The sequence below is a fragment of the Grampus griseus genome (genome assembly GCF_964374135.1).
Source record: "Grampus griseus genome assembly, chromosome: 3".
NCBI classification, from domain to species: Eukaryota; Metazoa; Chordata; class Mammalia; order Artiodactyla; family Delphinidae; genus Grampus; species Grampus griseus.
The window spans coordinates 153238322-153264037 of record NC_139019.1 but is presented as its reverse complement, the minus strand read 5'-3'; the positions used below and the strand labels follow the sequence as shown (position 1 = coordinate 153264037).

Here is a 25716-nt window from a genome sequence, read left to right as displayed (position 1 = left end):
TAAGTGTTCTCCAGTCTGTGAGTCACCCACCCAGCAGTTATGAGATTTGATTTCACTATGATTGTGCCCCTCCTACCATCTCATTGTGGCTTCTCCTTTGTCTTTGGATGTGGGGTATCTTTTTTGGTGAGTTCCAGTGTCTTCCTGTCGATGATTGTCCAGCAGCTGGTTGTGATTCTGGTGTTCTCACAAGAGGGAGTGACAGCACGTCCTTCTACTCTGCCATCTGGTTCAGGGCCAGGGAAATGGAGAAACTAGCTCTTCTCACCACTTTTCAGCCATTTTCACTCACTGCATGTGTAGAAAATGAAATAGTTTTCAGCACCCTGGGGTAAATGGATGAGGATGCTTGCTACTGAAGACCAGTGGCCCAGGGGTTCTGGCTGCCTCAGGCTCAACTTCGCCATGGGTGAGAGCTAAGGAGATCAGGATCTCATCAGTCCATAAGCCCTTTGTGGCTGACTGCTGGAGAAACTCAATGTGAGGAAACTTTTAAGGAAAGAAAATGCAAATGAGATAAGAGTTTTGGGTGAACTTTTTAGGAATAATTATGTTTTAGGAATGTCCATCTAAAAATAATCTCTCCAGGGACTTCCCTGGTGGTCCAGTGGTTAAGACTTCACACTTCCACTGCAGTGGTCACAGGCTCGATCCCTGGTCTGGGAACTAAGATCCTTCATGCCGCATGGGGTTGAAGCTAAAAAAAAAAAATTCTCTCCAGATATTCAACAACATGAAAATTTAGAGTTGTGCTAAATTAAGTTAAATGATGGAAGTTTATTAAATAACTAGGTCGTTTCCAAATAAAATAAGATACTGAAACATTAATTACTGAACACTGGCTTCCTTTTACAGAGAAACAAAAGGTTTAGAACTATTAATAAATGTTTGGGGGCTTCCCTGGTGGCGCGGTGGTTGAGAGTCTGCCTGCCGATGCAGGGGACGCGGGTTCGTGCCCCAGTCCAGGAAGATCCCATATGCCGCGGAGCGGCTGGGCCCATGAGCCGTGGCCGCTGAGCCTGCGCGTCCGGAGCCTGTGCTCCGCAATGGGAGAGGCCACAACAGTGAGAGGTCCGCGTACCGAAAAAAAATAATAAATAAATAAATAAATAAATGTTTGATGGGCTTCCCTGGTGACCCAGTGGTTAAGAATCTGCTTGCCAATGCAGGGGACATGGGTACGAGCCCTGGTCCGGGAAGATCCCACATGCCGTAGAGCAACTAAGCCTGTGCACCACAACCACAGAGCCCACGTGCCTAGAGCCCATGCTCTGCAACAAGAGAAGCCACCGCAATGAGAAGCCCGTGCATTGCAATGAAGAGTAGCCCCCACTCATCGCAACTAGAGAAAGCCCACGCACAGCAACAAAGACCCAACGCAGCCAAAAATAAATAAATAAATTTATTTTTTAAAAAAACTCTCAGCAAACTAGAATAGAGAGGAAATTTCTCATCTTGATAAAGACGATCTACAAAAAACCTACAGCTAACATCATACCTAGTGGTGAGAAACTCGAAGATTTCCTGTTAAGATCAGAAATGAGGCAAGGATGTCCCCTCTCACCGCTGTTTTTCAACATCATACTGAAAGCCTAGCTAATATGATAAGACAAGAAAAGGAAATAAAAATATTCAGATTGAGAAGGAAGAAATAAAACTTTCTGTGATCAAACAGTTTTGGGGTTTTTTTTAGAACAATAAACACCTTTATTACATGAGCTAAGATAGGAGGGAAGAGGATTTATTTGCCTTTCCGGGCCTTGATTTTCCTCAGATAGAACTCCAGCTCCTTTCCCTCTAAAACATAACCATCTGCTCTGCCACACTGTCCTGGTCTTGAAGCAATGCATGCAAGAAACTTGCCCTGCTGGAACTGCTCCTCTAGAAGACTGCTGATTTGGGCATTCTTTTTCCTTTCATCATATTTCTTCTCAATTTCTTTTTTGAACGTTTTTTGTTTAAAATCACTTCCTCTTCAGGAGTCAGCCTGGCCCCCTTCTTGTGGCCCAGGGGCAGTGTATAGTGAGACTCGTACCACTGTTGGTACGTGTGCTGTCAATGAGCACGATGCAGTTCTTCACCAGGGTCTTAGTGTGGACCAGTTCATTGTTGGATGCATTATAGACAACATCAATGATCCTTATCTTGCGTGTACAACACTCTGAGCCCCAGCAGAAGTTCCCAACGTCCAGCCTCAAGGCCCAGTACTTCTTGTCACCTCCTCACACACAGACTGTGTGTATGCGGCGGGGGCCACTCCTGGTGTTGGCAACAGGGTGTCCCAGCTCATACTTCCACTTCTTGTGGTAGGGCTTTCTCTTGCCCCCAGTCTTGCAGCGCTTGTGCCAGTTGTCCTGAGAAATGCCTCCGTGTGGAAGTGGGGTCAGGAGCCTGAGCCAGGGAGCCCGGGGCCAGCCCACCAGCCCAGCACCCTGCCTCACACTCAGCTCTCCAAGGTTGGCTCCCCCATGATCAAACAAACTTTGATCATCTATGTAGAAAATCTGAAAGAATCAACAACAACAACAACAAAAAACTCCTGGAACTAATAAGTGATCCTGGTTGCAAGATACAAGTTTGCAGGACACAAGATGGATATTCAAAAGTCAACTGTTTTCTTACAATGAAAAAGTGGAATTTGAAATTAAAAATATAATATCATCGTGGAATCTAAAATATGGCACAAATAAACTTATCTATGAAACAGAAACAGATTCACAGACATAGAGAATAGACTCGTGGTTGCCAAGGGGAGAGGGGTGTGGGGGAGGGAGGGAGTGGAAGTTCCAGGTTAGCAGCTACAAACTAGTATTTATAGAATGGATAAACAACAACGTCTTACTTTATAGCACAGGGCACTATATTCAATATCCTGTGATAAACCATAATGAAAAAGAATATAAAAAAGAATGTATTTATATGTATAACTGAATCACTTTGCCATACAGCAGAAATTAACACAACATTGTAAATCAACTGTAGTTCGATAAAAAGAAAAGAAAAAATCTAGTATCATTTACATTAGCACTCCCAAAAATGAAATAGGTATGAATCTAACAAAATATGTACGAGATTTATATGAGAAAAATCTACAAAACTCTGATGAAAGAAATCAAAGAAGAACTAAATAAATGGAAAGATATTCCATATTCATGGGTAGGAAGACACAATACTGTCACAATGTCAGTTCTTCCAAACTGGATTGTGATTCAACACAATCCCAATAAAAATCCCAACAAATTAATTTATGGACTTTAATAAACTGATTCTAAAGTTTCTATGGAAGGGTAAAAGACCCTGTTTGCACCTTGATTTGTCTGCTGAAAATGTGAACTAGTAAAAATGAAGTAACTGGAAGAAAAATGGCCAACACAATATTGAAGGAAGTGAATAAAGTTAGAGGATTGACACTACCCAACTTCAAGATTTACTACAAAGCTACAGTCATCAAGACAGTGTGGTATTGGTGGAAGAATAGACAAATAGAGTAACAGAAGAGAGTAGAAAGCCCAGAAATAGACCCACATAAATGTAGTCAACTGATCTTTGACAAAGGAGCAAAGACAATACAATGGAGAAAAGAGTCTTTTCAACAAATGGTGCTGGAACAGCTGGACATCATATGCAAAATAAATGAATCTAGGGACTTCCTTGGTGGTGCAGTGGTTAAGAATCCACCTGCCAGTGCAGGGTACACAGGTTCGATACCTGGTCCAGGAAGATCCCACATGCTGTGGAGCAACTAAGCCCGTGCGCCACAACTACTGAGTCTGTGCTCTAGACCCCGTGAGCCACAACTACTGAGCCCATGCGCCACAACAACTGAAGCCCATGCACCTAGGACCCATGCTCCACAACAAGAGAAGCCACCACAATGAGAAGCCCATGCACTGCAACGAAGAGTAACCCCCGCTTGCTGCAACTAGAGAAAGTCTGCACACAGCAACGAAGACCCAACGCAACCAAAAGTAAAATTAAATTTTAAAAAAATGAATCTAGACACAGACTTTACACCCTCCACAAAAATTTACTCAAAATGGGGGGGGCTTCCCTGGTGGTGCAGTGGTTGAGAGTCCGCCTGCCGATGCAGGGGGCACGGGTTCGTGCCCTGGTCCGGGAAGATCCCACATGCCGTGGAACGGCTGGGCCCATGAGCCATGGCCGCTGAGCCTGAGCGTCCGGAGCCTGTGCTCCACAATGGGAGAGGCCACAACAGTGAGAGGCCCGCGTACTGCAAAAAAAAAAAAAAAAAAAAATTTACTCAAAATGGATCGCAGACCTAAATGTAAAACAACAAAGCTATAAAACTCCTAGAGGGTAACACAGGAGACAAACTAGATGACCTTGGATATGGCAATGACTTATAAGAAACAACACTAAAGTCATGATCCATGAAATAAATAATAGATAATAATTTCATTTTAATTAATATTAAAAACCTCTGCTCTGCAAAAGACACTGTCAGAATGGAAAGACAGGCCACAGACAGGGAGAGAATATTTGCAAAAGACATATTGATAAAGGATTGTTATCCAAAATATACAAAGAATTCTTAAAAGTCAACAACAGAAAACTAACAATCCAACTTAAAAATGGGCCAAAGACCTGAATAGACAATTTGCCAAAGAAGATATACAGATGGTAAACACACATATGAAAAGATGTTCCACATCATGTCATAGGGAAATGCAAATTAAAGCAACAATGAGATACCACTACACACCTATTAGATTGGCCAAAATCCAGAACACTGACAACACCAAATGCTGGTGAGGATGTAGAGCAACAGGAGTTCTCATTCATTGGTGGTGAAAATTCAAAAAGATGCAGTCACTTTGGAAGACTGGCAGCTTCTTACGAAACTAAACATACTCTTAGCATATAATTCAGCAACCATGCTCTTTAATATTTACACAAATGAGTTGAAAATTTATGTCCACACAAAAACATGCACATGAATGTTTATAGCAGACTTATTCATAATTACCAAAACTTGGAAGCAATCAAGATGTCCTTCAGTAGGTGAATGAATAAAAAAAACTGCGGTATATCTAAACTATGGAATATTATTCAGCACTAAAAAAAAGAACTATCAAGCCGTGAAAAGACATGGAGGATCCTTAAAAGTATATTACTAAGAGACTTCCCTGGTGGTCCAGTGGGTAAGACTCCACGCTCCCAATGCAGAGGGCCTGGGTTCAATCCCTGGTTGGGGAACTAGATCCCATGTGCATGCCGCAACGAAGATCCTGCATGCCGCAACTAAGACCCAGAGCAACCAAAATAAATAAATAAAATTTTTTTTCTAAAAGTGTATTACTAAGTGAAAGAAGCCAATCTTAAAAGGCTGCATACTGTATTATTCTTTAGGGGAGGAAAACTTTTCCTTTCTTCCCTTCTAGGTTTCGTGGCTGGTTTAATAATTAGATGTAAGACATTAACAGGAGAAAAATTTAATTTGTACATATGAGTGCTTGAAGGAATGTGAGACTCAGAGAAGTTACCAAAGCAGGCTGCTTCTTAACCTTTTAGACAAAGAAACAATTACTTGTGAAGATTTGACAAAACAAGGGGGTTTGGACTTGGGGTAGCAAATTAATGAAAAGAAACAAAATTTGTTTATAGAGCCTTCTCAGCCTTGAATTCCCTATCCCTGACAATAAGGATGATTTCTTGGGGTGGCCTAATCTGCTCTCCAATTCCAACTATATGACATTCTAAAAAAGGCAAAACTATGGAAACAGTAAAAAGATTAGTGGCTACAGGGGTTAGGAGGGGAGGGTAGGAGGGATGAATAGGCTGAGCATAGAGGATATTCAGGGCAGTGGAATTATTCTGTATGATAATATAATGATAGATACATGTCATTCTACATTTATCAAAACCCATACAATGTACAACACCAAGAATGAACACTAATGAAACTATAGACTTTGGGTGATAATTATGTAAGATTCATCGATTGTCACAAATGTACCACTTTGGTGCAGAATGTTGAAAGTGGATGAGGCTGCTCTGTGTGGGGACAGAGGGTTTACAGGAACTCAGTGCATTTTCTGCTCAATTTTGGTGTGAACCTAAAACTCCTCTAAAAAATAAAGTCTGTTTAAAAGGAAAAAAACCCATAATGAGACATCATCTCACACCCACTGGAATGGCTACAATCAAAACAAAACAGAAAACAAGTGTTGACAAGGATGTGGAGAAATTAGAACTCTTGTGCATTGTTGGTGGGAATGTAAAACAGCACAACACTATGGAAAATGGTATGGCAGCTCCTCAAAAACTAAAAATAGAATTACCATATTGATTTGGCAATCCTACTGCTGTATATTAAAAATAATTGAAAGCAGAATCTCAAAGAGATATTTGCATACCCATGTTCAAAATAGCAGCATTATTCACTATAGCCAAGGGGTGGAAGCAACACAAGTGTTCATTGAATGGATGGATAAATAAAATACAATGTATACATACCATGGAATATTATTCAGCCTTAAAAAAGGAAGGAAATCATATCACATGCTACAACATGGGTGAAGCTTAAAGACATTGTGCTAAGTGAAATAAGCCAGTTGCAAAAAGACAAATACTGTGTGATGCCACTTGTGTGAGATATCTAGAGTAGTCAAATTCATAGGCGCAGAAAGTAGAATGGTAGTTGCCAGGGGCTGGTGGGGAGGAGAAAATGGGGAGTTACTGTTTAATGGGTATAGCGCTTCAGTTTTGCAAGATGAAAAATTCTAGAGATCAGTTGCACAGCAATGTGAATACACTGTACTTCACACTACTAAACAGTACACTTAAAAATCATCAAGAGGGACTTCCCTGGTGGTCCAGTGGTAAAGAATCTGCCTTACAATGCAGGGGACGCAGCTTCGATCCCTGGTCAGGGAACTAAGATCCCACATGCCGCTGGGCAGCGAAGCCCACGTGCCACGACTACTGAGCTTGTGCGCCTCAACTAGAAAGCCTGCGGGCCACAAACTACAGAGTCCACATGCCCTGGAGCCTGCGTGCCACAACTAGGGGAGAGAAAACCCACACGCCACAACTAAAGAGAAGCCCGCGCACCAAAACGAAATGCCCATGAGCTGCAACTAAGTCCTGACGCAGCCAAAACTAATAAATTAAATAAATAAATCTTTTTTAAAAAAAATCATTAAGATGGGGAATTCCCTGGCAGTCCCATGGTTAGGACTCCACGCTTTCACTGCTGAAGGCGTGGGTTCAATTCCTGGTGGGGGAACTAAGATCTCACAGCTGCACGGCATGGCCAAAAAAATAAAAAATAAAATAAAATGATATATTTAAAAAAATCATTAAGATGGTAAATTTTATGTTTTTTTATCATGACTAAAAACTAAATAAAGTAAAATTTTAATAATGTAAATTAATGAAGCTAATTATTTTTTAGTGGATCAAAGACCTAAATATAAGAGCTAAAACCATAAAACTCTTAGAACAAAACATTGGGGAAAAGCTTCACAACTTTGGATTTGGCAATGATTTCTTGATGTGACACCAAAAGCACAGTCAACAAAGGAAAAACTATATAAATAGAACTACTTGAAAATTAAAAATTTTTTTTTCATCAATAGACAAAATCAACAGAGTGAAGAGGCAAGTCATGGAATGGGAGAAAATATTTTAAAATTATATATATCTGATAATGGATTAACATCCAGAATATATAAGGAACTCCTACAAATCAATGACAAAAAAACAAACAACCTGATTTTTAAATATACAAAGAACTTGAATATACATTTCTCCAGAGAAGATATACAAATGGCCAATAAGCAGAGAAATTGGAACTATTGTGCTTTGCTGGTGGGAATGTATGCAACTGCTGTGGAAAATGGTATGGCAGTTCTTCAAAAAATTAAATGTAGAATTACCGTTATGACCCAACAATTCTGCTTCTGGGTATATACACAAAAGAAATGAAAGCAGGGACTTGAGCAGATATTTGTACACCAATGTTCATAGCAGCATTACTCACAATAGCCAAAAGGTGGAAAAAACCCAAATGTCCATCAGTGGATGAATGAATATACAAACTGTAGCATATACATACAATGGAATATTATTCAGCCTCAAAAACAAGAAAATTCTGACATTCACTGCAACATGGATGAACCTTGAGGACATTATGCTCAGTGAAATAAGCCAGACACAAAAGGACAAATATTGTATAATTCCACTTACATGAGGTACCTAGAATAGCCAAATTCATAGAGACAGAAGGTAGGACAATGATTCCCAGGGGCTGGGGGAAGGGGAGAATGATGAGTTAGTGTTTAATGGGTACAGAGTTTCAGTTTGGGATGAAGAAAAGTTCTGGAGATGGATGGTGGTGACGATTGCACAACAATGTGAATGTACTAAGTACCACGAAACTGTACACTTAAAAATGGTTACAGTGGTAAAATTTTATGTTATGTATATTTTACCACAATAAAAAAAGACATCCAACATTATAATTTCATTTAGTGACATAAAACTATATACATATCTTTCATTTTAAACAGGTTATGGAAACAGTGGTAACTTACGTACCTCATAAAATGAATCAGGAAATTTAGAAAGTTTAAATCATGAGAAATTTAACCCTGGTCATGTACAAACCAGAATATTGTGTTGACATTATTTTTATATGGTAAACTACTTTTCCAAGACTCTCAACCATGCCCAAAGCTCTTTTATCTTGGAATTAAAGCTTCTTCTTGTCTTTTAACAAAGGCTATTATGCACATAGACTTTCGAGTGTCTACACACATAAAAAACACAGTTGAATAATTTTGTTTTAGACAACTTTTACTATTTATTTGGACTAGATAGTTCTAGAGTGTGCACATAACAACCGAATGTCTTGTTTTGTTTTCCATTTTAATGGTAATCTTTAAGTTTACTGAGAGCATAAGAGAGAGGAACAGAAAAAGTGAGAAGCAGCTGGCTTTAGACCAATCTGAAATTGTTATTTTAAAAGACTACTTATGTTTCCTCTGCAAGGGAAGGGAAGAACTTTAGAAAGAGAAAAACAGAAGAAACCACATTACAGCTGGTTTAGAGAGTAACTTGGGCCTTTGACAAATTTCTCAAGCCTTACAATTAGAAAGCCCACATTTACTAATCCCCGAGGTATGGAAATGGAGGCATGGAGTTCATCCTACATTAAATAAAATGATCTCTCTTTTCAACAAACAAGACAACCTCTTCATGAGAGTTTGTTTTTTGCTTGAAGGTGTCTCTTAAATGAACAATCTTTTCAATGTCAAAAGCCCCCCAAAGTGGGCTTCCCTGGTGGCACAGTGGTTGAGAGTCCGCCTGCCGATGCAGGCGGCACAGGTTCGTGCCCCGGTCCGGGAAGATCCCACATGCCGCGGAGCGGCTGGGCCCGTGAGCCATGGCAGCTGAGCCTGCGCGTCCGGAGCCTGTGCTCCGCAACGGGAGAGGCCACAACAGTGAGAGGCCCGCGTACCGCAATAAATAAATAAATAAAATTAAAAATTTTTTAAAAGCCCCCCAAAGTGGCTACTGCAATTCCAAATTGTCACTGGTGAAATTGGAGCAGTCAGAAAACTAAGTACAGGTTGGTGGTGTTGTGGTTAGAAAGCATGCAGCAGGTAAGTGTTCGACCAGGAAGAAGCCCTTTTTTAAAAGAGCCCATGGAACCGAATGGTCCATAAGGATGGTTCATGTGTAACTTTATTTCTCTGAAGCTTGGCCAAAGGCCAATCAATCAGCACCCATCAGAGCCAGATACAACCTCCTAATTCTAGGCAAACTAAGCTAAACAAAATAGTTCTCAGGGATACAAGGACAAGATCAAGGAGGAAATCTTTACAAGGTTTTGAAATGATGACCCAAGACAAAGAATGTCCAACTAGAGAATGAACTTATCAGGGTTATGCCCATCTCTCCCATAGAATTTTCATTCTCAAGAAGCAGCAAATGCTGGAGAGGATGTGGAGAAAAGGAAACCCTTGTGCATTGTTGGTGGGAATGTAAGTTGGTGTACCCACTACAGAAAACATCATGGAGGTTCCTCAGAAAATTAAAAATAGAATTACCATATGATCCAGCAATCCCACTTCTAGGTATTCATCCGAAGCAAACAAGATCACTATCTTAAAAAGATATCTGCACCCCCCATGTTTATTGCAGCATTATTTACAGTAAATCCAGGACATGGTAACAAACACACACACACACACACACACACACACACACACACACACACACACACACACACAGAGGAGCATTTTTCAGCCATAAAAAAGAAGGAGATCCTGCCAATAGTGACAACATGGGTGGACCTAGGGGACATTATGCTAAGTGAAATAAGTCAGAGAAGACAAATACCATATTATCTCATTTACATGTGGATTCTAAACAAACAAACAAACTCGTAAATACAGAGAACAGATTCATGGATGTTTATTAAATTTATCCTGGTGTGTGATGATCATTTCTCAATATATACATATTTCAAATCATTATGTTGTACACCTAAAACTAATACAATGTTGGGACTTCCCTGGTGGCACAGTGGATAAGACTCCACGCTCCCAGTGCAGGGAGCCCGGGTTCAATCTCTGGTCAGGGAACTAGATCCCACATGCATGCCGCAACTAAGAGCTCACATGCCACAACTAAGGAGCCCACATGCTAAAACTAAGGAGCCAGCAAGCCACAACTAAGGAGCCCGCCTGCCGCAACTAAGACCTGGTGCAACCAAATAAATAAATATTAAAAAAAAACAAATACGATGTTATATGTCAATTACATCTCAATTAAAAAAACACAGTTTTCATCTTATAAAAAAACGCTCAAGACACTGGGCAGGCAGATAGACCATAGAACAAGTGTTAGAAGGCTAGAAACAAGTAACCAAAACAACCTCAAGAGGCCTTATTCCTGGAAAAAAAAAAAAAAGAAACTCAGTGCTGAGGGATTTCAACAAAACATCAGATCTCAGTTCAGCATGAGCTTGTCTCCTGACCATGGACACCTCAAATAGGTAGAGACTGGGAGGAGTATCAGATGCACACAGTATTACTGATTCAAGGGTCCTGGTCCAAGGTTGGGAGGGCTTCTGCTGAATCTTGGTGAACCTCCAATTCTGTCAACATCCTCCAGCCAAAGACCAGCAAGAGCTCACCCGCAACTGAACAAGTGGGGTTTGTTTTTCATTTCAGCAAAGTTGGATGCACATCACAGGGGAACCCTGAGGCAACTCAGCAAGAGGGTGTTGGAAAGAATTTGTTATGGGATTAGGGCTCCTGTAGGCATTTTGGAGGAGGGCTCAAGGCAGTGGGTTTTCCTCTGGATTGGATGCTGTCAAGAAGTGGGGGTAATTTTACGACCAGAGGATGTATAATAAATCCAATCTGTAAGGCAGGAGGAATGAATGAAGGCTAAAGGTGTGATTGGTAAAGAAGCAGCCCTCGTACGTGCCAGGACCAGAGGATGCCTGGTCATTCTGGGAGGTTGGGACAATGGTCAAGTTTTTGTCTGTGGTCAGACCTGATTATTGAGTGGAATCCTGTTTCTTGATCCATCACAGTCACATAGTGACCTCATCTGATGTTAAGGTCCTATGAAATTGGTCATGTTCAACAGAACACCAAGGCCTACTTGTGAGTGCCAGGCCAGCCCTAGATGTCAGGGGCGGTTTTCCTCTTTCTTGTAGTCTGATTTAGTAATATCATATGTAAATAAATGTCTAGTTATTACTATGACTAGTTAGTAAATTAACTGATACATGAATTTGAATAAACCCAAAATCTCTGTTGTACGATTCCACTTATAGCAGTCAAATTCATAGAGACAGAAAGTAGAATGGTGGTTCCCAATGGCTAGGGGGAGAGGGAAGGGGGAGGTTATTGTTTAGTGAGTACAGAGTTTCAGTTTTGCAAGATGAACAGAGTTCTGGAGATGGATAATGGTGATGGTTGCACAACACTATGAACGTACTTTATGCCACTGAACTGTACACTTTAAAGTGGTCTAAATGGTAAATTGTGTTATTTATATTTTGCCACAATTTTAAATATAAAATAAATAAAAACATCTACAAAAGGTTTGAGGCAACTACTAAATCATACCACTGATGAAATATTTTATCTTCTTGATTCATTTTTTAGTAAAAAAATTAACAATTTAAAACAACTATCAATTGTAATGATATGGGTCAAACTTAATAAAATACTTCATATATGAACGAAAATCTAACAAGATTATTACACCTCACAGTTTGCATTTTTTCCTCTCTCACTGTTTTACATGTTAAACAGAAATAAATGTGGTCACATGTAGAATGACAGAAATGAAGTAACTCAAATTCTATTTCTCTGTCTTTAAAATCATTAGGTTATTGGGACTTTCCTGGTGGCGCAGTGGTTAAGAATCCGCCTGCCAATGCAGGGGACACGGGTTGGAGCTCTGGGCTGGGAAGATCCCACATGCCGTGGAGCAACTAAGCCCGTGCGCTACAACTACTGAGACTGCACCCTACAGCCCGCGCGGCACAACTACTGATCCCATGCACAAGCTCTGTGAAGGGGTATTTTGTATGCGGAAATCTTCAGCCCTGGAGGACCAGGCTAGAAGTACAAGACATCTCTACCACAAGGTGACCTCCAAGAAAGGACTTTTGGAGGGAGGTCATCACCCATGTAACTAACTGCGAAGGTTTACCTGCAGAGGAGAAAATAGCCAGGTTAGTTTCCTCCCATCTCCCCAAGTGATGTCCCTCTTCTGGGATAGGAAATGAGGGTAGGCTTTGGAATAGAGGAAAGGAAGTCTCCTCCCAAATTTAAGGCTACCAGTGTGGTCCAGCCCAACATCAGAGAGTCTCTGGAGGCTCTAAAGCAGCAGAACTGCTTCTTTCTTCGAGAAGATGGCCAGGGTGAGCCAGAACCTGAACCTTCCATCACTTTCTCTCTCCTGGAGCCACTGATGGTGGCAGAAGTGGTAACTGGCAGACCGATGGGAGCAGAACCCCAGCTTCCTAAGGACACTCCAGCTGCACCAGAACAGGGTACCCCACCCCTGCTGGACCTCTGGCTACAGAGTGGGGCTTGGCAGCAACAGTAGCCAGAGAAAATGGGGTGCTTCTGGAGATGCCCCAAGCTTTCTGGGGTCCTATCCAATAAACATCTGCACGCCAAACTAGCCAGGGCAACTGAGTTGCAGACCTACCACAGGAAGGAGGACATCTTTGGGAATGTGAGTAGGGCCCCAAGCCAATTAATAGGAATATTAAAAGACATGTAACTTTTTTTGTTGTTGTTGAGGGGGAATCCAAGCTGTTCCTGTCAGCATGATATCATCCATGCAGTAGACCAACATGATGTCCTGTAGGTCAAGGTTGCTGTGCACTGACTTGCCTAGAGCCAGAGAACCCCAACCCCTAAGGTTTATTCACTCATCATTGGCCACAGGCCTTCAAGGCTCACTCACTGCAGTGTTCCTCTTTCTCCTAGCTCTGAAAATGCCCCTTCCTTCTTTTCTAGCTGAACAATGTATCTAAATTTTGTGTAATATTTTATGCTGAGAATGGGGGGACCTCTCCTCCTCCCCCACGTCTTGGCAACACAAGTATGTCTGAGACAGCATCCCTGTGGTAGTCAGCATCCCAGACAGTCCCTAATGATTTTTCTTTACAGGTATCCATGGTCCTATGTGGTCCCCTCTCACACTGAATGGTGTTGACCTATGTAACCAATAGGATGCTGCAGAAATGACAACATGTGGCTTCTAAGGCTGAGTCATAAAGGCATTATGCTTCCACCTTGCTCTCTTGATTCTCTCACTTGAGGGAAGCCAGCCACCAGTGCACAAGGACACTCCAGTCCCCCTGTGGAGAGGCCCTTGTGGTGAGGAACTGAGGCCTCCTGCCAATAGCCATGTGAGTGAGCCACCTTGGGAAGAGATCCTCCAGTCCCACCAAGCCTTCAGATGATGCAGCCTTGAGTAACATCTTGACTTTGTGAGAGACCCTGAGCCAGAACCACCCACCTAAGCTGCTCCCAAATTCCTGACCCCCAGAAACTAAGGAATATATGTCTATTTTTGTTTTAAGCTACTAAGTTTTGGTATAATTTGTTGCTAAAACAGTCCACCTCCCCAGTTTACTACTCTTCAAGAAGCCACCTCCTCACCTTCGTCCAGAACGCCCCCATCCCCATAATGGCATTCTGGATGTGAGCAGTGCAAGATCCCCACTGCCCACAGACTTGGGTCCCTGGGTGTGGGCTCCAAGCCCATTGGAGTTCACGTCCTTTGCAGACTACTAGAGCTCTCATCTCCTGGCCCCACTTAAAACCAAGAGATATCAGTGGGACTGGGAAGTGGGGGAGTGGGGTGTCACCAGCAGACTCCCCATCCATACTCTGCCATGACTATATATTCTCAGGGTATACGTGAGACCCTTCCTAATTTCCAGTGATATAGAAGAATTTTTCCTATTACTTCTGTTTGACTATTTTGGGGAAAACTGGAAAAGGGTGTAAGTCTAAGGACAGATCTGGAATGCTATTTTGGAATGGGAAATTACTAAAACCCTGGGTTACAACATTATAACACTTACTAGAAAAGTCACTCTAAGGTGGCAGGGGGCCAAAGGGGACAAAACTGGAGTCAGAGTGCCCTGTGATGGAGCTAATATTGGCCAGTGAGCAGTGATGATCTCATTGTTATGATGCCCTCATAGTTATTGTCATGATAAATCATTGTATTAGGTGAATTCTGACAGCATGGGCTCCATTAGATATCAGAGTGATCTGAGATGCTCTGGCCTTTAACTCTCTCTTGGCCAGGGCCTTGTTTGGGAGCTCTTGTTTATGAACACCCTACTGTATGTGCCAGGCACTGTGCTGAAAAGTGGCAGAATATGCCATCCCAAATATGCCACTTTGGCATAAGAATTATTGAGCTAAAGGCTCTTGAAGAAATAGCAGGTATGTGAAGAGTACTCTGACCTCCGCTTTTCTTCCTGAAAACAGGAGACAAAATTTGTGAAAGATGCTCTCTCTGTACCAGAAGGAAAGATTCTTATCACCAGAGATGGGAAGTCGAGACCAAGAGAAATCTGCACAAACAGACCTTATTAAAATAATTCATCTTTAGTCTCCCCATTTTTTCTTTTTTGGCCACGCCACACGGCATGCAGGATCTTAGTTTCCCAACCAGGGATCAAACCCTTGCCCCCTGCAGTGGAAGTGTGGAGTCTTAACCACTTGACCGCCAGGGAAGTCCCTCTCCATGTATTTTAGTTACTTTTCCACAACTGTCTCTCTTTGTCCAGCCTACTATATAAACACTTAGGCCTGGCCACTTCTCTGGATCTTTTTTTTTCCTGTGGGGGCTCCCATGTAAAGATCTATATGATTTTCTTCTTTTAATCTGTCCCGTGTCAATTTAATTCTTGGAACCAGCCAGAGATTCTAAGAGGACAGAGGTTAAGTTTTGCCTCCCTACTGTGCCAAGGTCTCCATTTATGTCTCACAGTCCCATGAGATACTGCTTTCATCCGCATTCTCTAGATGGTGAGACTGAGACCCAAAGCAATCGAGGACATTCCTAAGGTCACATAGCCATAAAGTGGTAGAGCTTAGATGGACACCTGAGTCTATCTGAACCCCCAGCTTTTCTACCACAATGTACATAGGAATGAGTCACAGATGGCTTCCAAGAAGAAGAGACACTGGCCTGGCCCAGCCCTTGAATAATCAGAACACGTTTATTAAACCCTGGAGGGGTAAGGGAGAGAATGCAGTGTTGAGCGCATCAAGGTTGTATGATAGAGCTGAAACCCAGGGTTCAAGGGAGAGAGTGGTGGGGAGCGAGGCTGCTGCACGCAAAGGCCAGCTCTTGAAGGGCCCTAAGTACCAGGCCTTAACCTGGAACTTATCCTGTGTGTCTGGGGGGCCTCCTGGTTGTCCAAAGTGGGGGGTGACATGGTCAGATTTGGTGTTTGAAGGCTATCTGGGGACAGCATGGAGGCTAGATTGGGACAGCAGTTCTCAACATCAGTGTGCATCAAAATCATTCTGGGCTCCCTGTAAAAAACATCTGGAACCACACTCAAAAGTCTGATTCAGGGACTTCCCTCATGGCACAGTGGTTGAGAATCCGCCTGCCAATGCAGGGGACACGGGCTCGATCCCTGCTCCAGGAAGATGCCACATGCTGCGGAGCAACTAAGCTCGTGCGCCACAACTACTGACCTGTGCTCTAGAGCCCGTGAGTCACAACTACAGAGCCCGCGTGACACAACTACTGAAGCCCACCCGCCTAGAGCCCGTGCTCTGCAACAAGAGAAGCCACCGCAATGAGAAGTCGGCACACCACAAGGAAGAGTAGCCCCCGCTCGCTGCAACTAGAGAAAGCCTGTGCGCAGCAATGAAGATCCGACACAGCCAAAAATAAATAAATAAAATAAAATAAAATAAAAAAATCTGATGCAGCAGGGCTGGAGAGGGGCCCAGGGTCTGCATTTTAACAAGTTTTCCGAGGGATTCTGATGCAGGTGGTCACATGAAGAAACACTAGTAATCCAGAGGGAGAAAAGCAAGGAAACTAAGAACAAGGTTGTTGCCAGAGACAAATGATAAGTCCTTGAACCTCAACTGTGGCAAGGAAAATGGAAACAGCCTAACTACTATGGCAGGATAATATCTTTATAGTGTTACCACTTTTTTTCCCCTAGTAATTCACTCCAACCCCGTTTCCAACAGCTAGTCCATTCTGTGCTCATTGCTCCTCATGGGTGGAATGTGACAGGGCAGAAAATAAGAGTCTTTTCAGTGTGATACGTTGGACTTGTTTCAAACAACACAGGAGTTGGGATGGGGGGGAGAAGGTAAAATTTATAGATAAATCAAGATTGGCCATGAGTTGATTATTGTGGAAGCTGGGTGATGACTGTAAGGGGACTCATTATAGAATTCTGTCTACATTTGTCTATGTTTTAAATTTTTATTTTAAAAAGATTTTTCTCTTTTTTTTTTGCGGTACGCGGGCCTCTCACTGTTGTGGCCTCTCCCATTGCGGAGCACAGGCTCCGGATGCGCAGGCTCAGCAGCCATGGCTCACGGGCCCAGCCGCTCCACAGCATGTGGGATCCTCCCGGACCGGGGCACGAACCCGTGTCCCCTGCATCGGCAGGCGGACTCTCAACTACTGCGCCACCAGGGAAGCCCTAAAAAGATTTTTTTTAAGTATTTCTGGATTCAGTTTCAACAAGGACTCAGGGCAAAGGAGAGAAGTGTCAGCCACAGCTGAAAAGTTTTTTTTTTAATTAATTAATTTATTTATATTTGACTGCATTGGGTCTTCGTTTCTGTGCGCAGGCTTTTCTCTAGTTGCGGTGAGCGGGAAATACTCTTCGTTGTGGTGCGTGGGTTTCTCATGGCGGTGGCTTCTCTTGTTGCGGAGCATGGGCTCTAGGCACACGGGCTTCAGTAGTTGTGGCACACGGGCTCAGTAGTTGTGGCTCGCGGGCTCTAGAGCTCAGGCTCAGTAGTTGTGGCGCATGGGCTTAGTTGCTCCGCAGCATGTGGAATCTTCCTGGACCAGGGATCGAACCCGTGTCCCCTGCATTGGCAGGAGGATTCTTAACCACTGCACCACCAGGGAAGTCCCTGAAAAGTTTTAAGAAACTTCATGAGGGAGAGGGGAGGGGAGGGGAGGGGAGGGGAGGGGAGGGGAGGGGAGGAAGAACTGGCCCAGGGTGAAGAGGTTCCACTGACAGGAAACTTCTGCTCTTAGGAGAGAGAACTCATCTGAGTAGTGTACTTGTGTACTTGGGAAGAACATGGTACATGCTCTGCTCAGTTCTGCCCTTCTTCCTCTTAGGATCTGCCACATCCACCACCCCTCCAGGGGCTCTGGAAGGGAGGTCCACCCATTCTAGCACTGCCATGACTGGGGGCTGGGGGTTCAGTTGCCCACATTGAGCAAATGCTCTGCCCTGGTCTTTGTCAGTAATATGGTAATATTCAGCCTCCACCTGCCTCTCCTTTGCTTCATTTTCCAGTATGTAGAGAACTCTAGTCAAGAAGACAGTGCCATTGGGACTTCCCTGGTGGTGCAGTGGTTAAGACTCCACACTCCCAATGCAGAGGGCCCGGGTTCGATCCCTGGTCAGAGACCTAGATCCCACATGCATGCCACAACTAAGGAGCCTGTCTGCTGCAATTAAGGAGCCCATGTGCCACAACTAAGGGGCCTGCAAGTCACAACTAAGGAGCCGGAGAGCCGCAACTAAGGAGCCCGCCTGCCACAACTAAGACCCGGTGCAACCAAATAAATAAATAAATACATATTTTAAAAAAAAGAAGAAGACAGTGTTATCTACTGGGGCTTCCTCCAGATACTCCAAAAGGAGGACTTCAGGGGTCTGGAGAAATGGAAGTGTTACCGAGTCCAAGCTCACTCTGCTCGCCGCATGACAGAAGACAGGCCAATAAATCGGGAGACAAGGTGTTGAGGCAAGGAGTACAACTTTATTCGGAAAGCCGGCAGACTGAGAAGATGGCCAACTAAATTCTCCAAAAAACCATCTTATCGGGGTTTGGATGCCCATTTCTTTTATAGAACGAGGTAGGGGTGCGGGGGTGGGGTGGGACTGGGGGAGGAGATGAGGAAGTAAAGTAAAAACGCTATACGTTTTGTAAATATCCCCTGGAATGGCCAGCCTCTGGGAGGGGATGTGTTAATTTCTTCTTACTTGCAGCCATCCACAGGTGGACAGGGTGAGGATGCTTCCCTGAACAAAGGCACTTTAGTTTAGCATTCAGGCAGAGGGGCAGGGTTCCCCGAGGCATTATTAGGCCATTACGTATAGACAGTATCCTTTTAGTGAACAAAAGCAGTGGAAAGCAAAGGTTAAAGTAAAAGAAACAGATCCAACATGTAGTCAGATTTGGTTCTCCCCTGTCACAGAAGTAAAGAAGAGGAGGATGGAGGGAAGCGATGAAAGCACAGAGAGAGGCCGGAGGAAAAGCAAAGAATCCAAGAATAGAGGGGAAGGTTGCCTGGGGAAACAGCAAAACCGGGCATGGAGATGGCTCTGGGGCACATCTAGGCAAAAAGAACCTTAGGTAACCTCACCAAGATTCTCATGAGGCAGGAAGAGAGCTGGGGTCTCTAGTAGACATGTGAGTGAGAACAGCCAGTTCTCAGCAGCAGCCACTGGGGACAAATGACATCTCCATGAATGCCTGTGTGGATGGATGACCTTGAGAACTAGATACACCTGTACACACACACACTCACTCTCACTGTCTCTCTCTCACACACACATACACACACACTCACAGTTGAGTACTAGGTAAGACTCCAGGGCCTTAAACACAACCCCAGGGAAAGGGTAAAACCCTCAGTTAGCTGTGTGAGGCCCATGGTGCCCAACCTCACCTGTGCAGATGGGACACTATGCTGATCTGGTAATGTGGTTTGCATCACCCTTATAGTTTCCCCTTCCCTCCTCACCACTCAAGCAGTTAGTTCTGTAACTGTTGCCTTGCAGTAGGAGTAAGGTAGATCACAGAGTGGAAGGTAGGAGAACTTGCAAACCATCCTGGATGCTGTGTTTCAAAAGCCCAAGCTCTTACAGACTTGACAGTCAAGGCCAGTGGCCTTCAAACTTTTGCTTCATGCCCCCAAAAAACAGTTTCAAAAACTACACACCCTCTCATTCAGGACCAGCTACATAAATTGGAGTGCCTGGTACAAAATGAGAATGTGAGCCCCTTGTTCAAACATTACTAAGAATTACAAAGGACTTCCCTGGCGGTCCAGTGGTTAAGACTGCGCTTCCACTGCAGGGGGCACAGGGTCATCCTCCATGCTGCACAGCATGGCCAAAAAAAAAAAGAGAGAGAGAATTTCAAGAAGGTGATGGCAGAAAGTTAAGCCAAGCTCAGAGCCCTTCCGAATAAGGGACCCTGAGTGGCTGTGCAGGTTGTACATCCATGAAGCTGGCCCTGCTCTCACACATTTTAAGGTTAGCATATTAAAAATATATATAAATGTAAGCAGTGGCAAAAGATGTGATTTTAGTACCTTGCATACATGCTTTAAAAATATTTTCTTCCAGTTCTCAGAGCAGTATAATAAGTTAATTAAATGTATGAGAAAGGTCTGTCATGACTATTCATCAATATTGAATGGATAAACAAACTGTGGTACTTCCATACAATGGAATACCACTCGGTACTAAGAAGGAATGAGCTATGGATACACACTACGAAATGGATAAATTGCAAAGTAATTACGCTGAGGGAAAGAAGTCAGGCAAAACAGAGTGCATACTGTATGAAAATATAGAACATTCATAGAGACAGAAAGCAGATCAGTGTTTGCCTGGGGAGAGGGGAAGGAGTGGGAAGGAAAGATTACAGTCAGGTGGAGCCATGTGGCTGAAATCTCCCCAACAGAATGTGAGTGAAAGTGATGTATAGTCATTACTAGGTATTGCTCATAAAAACAGCCCAGGCAACCCTCGCTCTATCTTTACCATCCTCTCGTTGAATGGAGAGAACCTGGATGAGGGCAGAGCCACAAGACAGAGAGGGAGTGGACCCCTGAATGACTGCATGAAGCAAAGTCCCCTTCATCCAGCATTGAATTGTGACATGAACAAGAACTAAACTATTATGGTTTTAACCCCCTGACATGTCGGGGTCAGTTGTTACAGCAGTTAGCCAACCCTGACTAATACAGAGCCCAATGTAATCTCCCTGCCATGAGATAGCTGGCTGTTTCCCTCAAAGTAAGGCTCCACCTGGGGGCTCAGGCTGGTTCCCTGAGGCTTGCAAATTGGGTTCAGCACAAAGAGTAGGCCAGCCGTGGGAGGGAGCAGTCCGTAATACTGGGCCAGTTTTCTCATAAACCCACGGAGCAAGTCCTGAGATGGCTAGGGAAGGAGACTGCCTGATAGCCACAGAAGGAGTCAAGCTGCCCACCAGGCTCTTAAGAAGTTCTTCTGTAGTGAGACCCTTTGGTGAATGTTCATCTGGCACACTAATAACTCTATGCTCTGAAGCCATTCTGGGCAGTCTATCCACATTTATCTTCCTCAAAACTTCTTGTCACTAAGCCTTCAGTCTGGTTCCTTCCAAGTCCCTGACCAACAGACTAAACCATTATCCAACGGCTAGGAATCAGTGCATCTTTACTTTGGGGCCTCTGGGCACACTTCCCTTTTCCAGGTCCCTCAGGCCTTCTCGGAGGAAGACTGGAAGACCCCAACAATCCATTTCCGGCTGGAGCCAACATAATGTGCAAAGCCGTTTATAAACAGGGCTTTAGATTATTCTTCCTTAGTCAACCCATCACAAACAACTCTCCAGGAGACCATGAACATCAGTAGGAGAGGAATGTAAACAACTTGCTCAGGCAACCTACTTGTGCTTTTATGGCCTGCTGGACCGAGGCCATATATGTCACTTCTTCTTCATGATGGAGTACTGCTGGCTACCCCTAATTCTATGACTAGGTAGATCAGATAACATGGTAGCTCAAGTCACGTGGTCACCTGCTATGCCATGGTCAGGCATCCAATTTCCACATACCCGGGAAGCAAGCCAGGAGATGTTTCTCAGAAGGAAAACAACTGCTGAACAAGGTCATAACTTTGCTCCAAAAGCCAATGCCTGAATATAAGGGCCAAAGGCAGAACTACCTACTTTGCAGCCTGATCCAGTAAGAAAACCTTCTCTCCTTGTATGGTCCCCCTTAAAGTTGATAGCTTTCAAGTGACCCAGTAATAGGTAAAAATAATATACCTAAATATGGTATATTTTATAACCAAGTAAAGAAGCCCACCAAGTACAGTACTGCTTTCTTAGTGGTCAGGAGTGTGATGTTCAGCAGCTTGTCCTTTATTTGGTGCAGAACATCAAAACACACCCCAGAACCCTAGATAGTTCACTGAGTAGATAGGCCACTATATATTCGTGGGATTTATTATCTGCTCTCTGGCACACACATCATGCTTACCAAATCATCTAGGGTATCTGCTACTTCCTGTTCTCAAGGTCCTTCAGGATATTGTCATCAGCATCACAGTAGATTAGCCTGATATCCACTGAAATGGTGATTTGGTCAAAAATTCCGATAAACTGAGTATGTCCAGAGAGTGACATACCCCTGAAGCAAGACAGTAAAGGTCTACTGCTGCCCCTGCCAGAGGAACACAAACTTTTTCTGAGGTTTGATATAGAATAAATAGCATTGACTAGGGTCTTCCCTGGTGGTCCAGTGGTTAAGACTCCATGCTCCCAATGCAGGATGCCCAGGTTCAATCCCTTGTCAGGGAACTAGATCCCACATGCCGCAACAAAGATCCCACGTGCTGCAGCTAAGACCTGGCATAGCCAAATAAACAAATAAATATATTTTTTTAAAAAAGCATTGATCAGGGCTTCCCTGGTGGAGCAGTGGTTGAGAGTCCGCCTGCTGATGCAGGGGACACGGGTTCGTGCCCCGGTCCGGGAGGATCCCACATGCCGCGGAGCGGCTGGGCCTGTGAGCCATGGCTGCTGAGCCTGCGCGTCCGAAGCCTATGCTCTGCAACGGGAGAGGCCACAACAGTGAGAGGCCCACGTACCGTAAAAAAAAAAAAAAAAAGCATTGATCAGACCTATAATTGTGGGCCAACAATTGCACTGGCCTACCAGAATGAGTTTATCATAATGCTCGGTCATGATTTAAGACCATCCATCTTCTCTGGTTTTGTTTTTTGGGGTTTTTTTACTATTGCTTTTATAAATTTATTTATTTTATTTATTTATTTTTGGCTGCATTGGGTCTTCGTTGCAGCATGCAGGCTTTCTCTAGTTGCGGCGAGCACGGGCTACTCTTTGTTGCGGTGCACGGGCTTCTCATTGCAGTGTCTTCTCTTGCTGCGAAGCACGGGCTCTAGGCGCAAGGGCTTCAGTAGTTGTTGCACGCGGGCACAGTAGTTGTGGCTTGTGGGCACTAGAACACAGGCTCAGTAGTTGTGGTGCATGGGCTTAGTTGCTACACAGCATGTGGGATCTTCCCGGACCAGGGCTCAAACCTGTGTCCCCTGCATTGGCAGGTGGATTCTTAACCACTGTGCCACCAGGGAAGCCCTATCTTCTCTGTTGATGTATGAATGGATAAAGAAAATGTGATATAGACAGATAGATAGATGGATAGATAGATAGATCTTCTCTGTTGATGTATGAATGGATAAAGAAAATGTGATATAGATGGATAGATATCTGTATATGTGTATATGTATATAAAGGAATATATAAATATCTACAATATATATAGGAATATATATGAGGAATATACAAAAAGTATATATATATAAAATATAAATGAATATTATTCAGCTTTAAAAAAGAAGGAAATCCTGCCATTTGCAACAACATGGATGAAACTAGAGGACATTTTAAGTGAAACAAGCCAGTCGCAAAAAGATAAATATTGCATGATCTCACTTATATGTGGAATATTAAAAAAAAAAAGGTAAACTCATAATAACAGAGAGTAGAATAGTGGCTACCAGAGGCTGGGGTGTAGGGAAAAGGGGGAGGTTTTCTTAAGTAGAATGGTGGTTGCAAAGGGCTGAAGGGACAGGAGAATGGGGAGTTATTATTTAATGAGTACAGAGTTTCAGTTTTACAAGAAGAAAAGTGTTCTGGAGATAGATGGTGGTGATGGTTGCACAACAATATGAATGTACTTAATACCAATGAACTGTACACTTAGAAATGGTTAAGACAATAAGTTTTATGTTACTCAAATTTTACCACAAAGAAAATAAATGAATGGGAAAAAATACCATCTATCCTCTGTTCTGGACAAACTGAAGAGGTAATGTTGATATAGTGGGAATCACCCTGAATCTTTCAAATCTTTGATGGCGGTGCTAATCCCTGTAATGAGATGAAGTATTATTTTTTCATTTGGCAGTTAGGGAGAGCTCCAGGGCCTTCCATTTAGCCCTTCCTCTCAAAATAGTCCTTGCTCCCTTGGGTTGGGCCAATGTCAGAATTCTGCCCTTGTTGATGGATCAACAGCAACTCTACATATAACCACCATATGGTTTCAGGACACCACTGGCCCTGGCATGACACAAGTTGCACTCAAAACTATTTTTAAAAATTTGTACTATACGCATGTCATATATTCAAAAAAGAAAGGGAGGGAAAATATCCCAGTTTTAACAATGAAATACATAATCATTACTTTTTTTAAATGTTCCTTTGTGTACCACTCAAAATCCTCTCGCACACATACCACTTTTTTGGAAACACTGACCTAGTACATGCCCCAGTCATCTCATCTTTATCACACTTGTAATTGTGTATTTAAGTGTCCACTCTCCCCACCAGACTGAGACGGTGAGTCTCGCTGTCCCAAGCACCAAACGCTAGACTCCCCGTGTACCATACACTGAAAATACGAATCTAGACAATCCCTTTGTCCCTTTCAGCTCAGGCTGTCCACGAGCCCATGAGTTCTGGCTGGCTGATGTTGAGCAACCATTTCGCCTTTTGCAGCCTCGGTTTTCTCCGCTGCAAAATGGGAACTACTGTACCTGCCACTCAGTGTAGGTACAAGGAGTCAGGTCATGGCTGTGAAAGTAGCGTAGCACTACAGAAATTACGAATTCACGCATCCATTTAACAGTTATTAAGCGCCAAGGGCCGTGCAGCACGATTACTACAGCGCACACCCTCCCCTCGCGCAGGTCTCATCCCTTGGATCCTGGGATGGGGAGGGCGTTTCCTCACCAGGTTCACTCTTCCGCGGAACTCCGGGTGGTGACCTTACTCAAAATGGCGCAGGCAGCCTCGGGGGCTAGTGCGGCGGCGCGGACTCCGCGTGCCCTCTGACCTGCTGGCAGCGACAGAGGGGGAGCCGGGCGCCGCCATATTGGCTGTTGTCCTGCGAGGGGAGCGGCGGCTGCGGCGGCGGAGGCGGAGGCGGCGGCGCGAGTGAAGCGAGGGAGCGGCGCGAGCAGCAGCATGACTCGGAGGCGGAGCAGGCCGAGTGGCGGCGCGGGCCGGCGCGAGCGGGCGCGGGCCGCGGGGCCGCAGAAGCCCCAGGCGCCGGAGCCCCCGCCGCCGCCGCCGAGCCTGGAAGCAGGAGCGGGTGCAGGGCCCCCGGAGGCGCCGGCGGAGCCCTACCGCGACGGCCCCAGGGAGGAGGACGACCCCAATCTGGCTCCCGGTCCCCAGGTAGGAGCGAGCGAGGCAAGTCTGGCTGCTCGGGCTCTTTTACCTCCCCGGAGCGGGGCCGGGACGGGTTTGGGGATGGACCATCCTCCCCCGGCTGGGGCCAGAGCCTTACCCCCTGGGCCAGGGCTGAGGCTTTCTCCCCCAAGGCGGGAGTGGAGTCTGGATCCTTTGGTCCAAAGCCGAGGCACGGCACGTCCGGTTCTCCTGAGACCAGGCTTCCTGCCCTCTCCCGCCGCCTCCGGGAAACGTTCTGGTCGCACACCCACACTGGGACTGCGCACCAATCTTGAGGCTACAGCTTAGGTCTGTGCCCTTTACCTCCCCTGGGCCCACCTGCTTCCCCACCCACCCATAGGCCACCTCGGGGCGCTGGGGCCTGGAAGGCTGCAGCCTCTTCTCTCTCCCCCCGGGAGCGGCTCCACCCCTTCCCCTCGCTGCCCCCTCAGCAGCTGTGCCCCCAGCATATGTCTCCCGGGGC

At 44.4% G+C, this 25716-nt stretch overlaps 1 protein-coding gene and 1 pseudogene across 2 annotated transcripts in view; one reads left to right on the top strand and one right to left on the bottom strand.

Moving 5' to 3' along the window:
* Window positions 1-1683: 1683 nt before the first annotated feature.
* LOC309819915 (small ribosomal subunit protein eS8-like) lies at window positions 1684-25027 on the bottom strand (annotated as a pseudogene). Its single transcript has 2 exons — window positions 24895-25027; window positions 1684-2365 (listed from the first exon to the last, which is right to left on the bottom strand). The product of its transcript is annotated as a small ribosomal subunit protein eS8-like (transcript).
* Window positions 25026-25716, top strand: part of FAM193B (family with sequence similarity 193 member B) — a gene marked incomplete at its 5' end in the record, with an annotated part of 31411 nt that continues 30720 nt past the window's right edge. Inside the window, 1 exon segment of the mRNA XM_082650816.1 lies at window positions 25026-25238. Coding sequence (XP_082506942.1) covers window positions 25026-25238 — 213 coding nt within the window.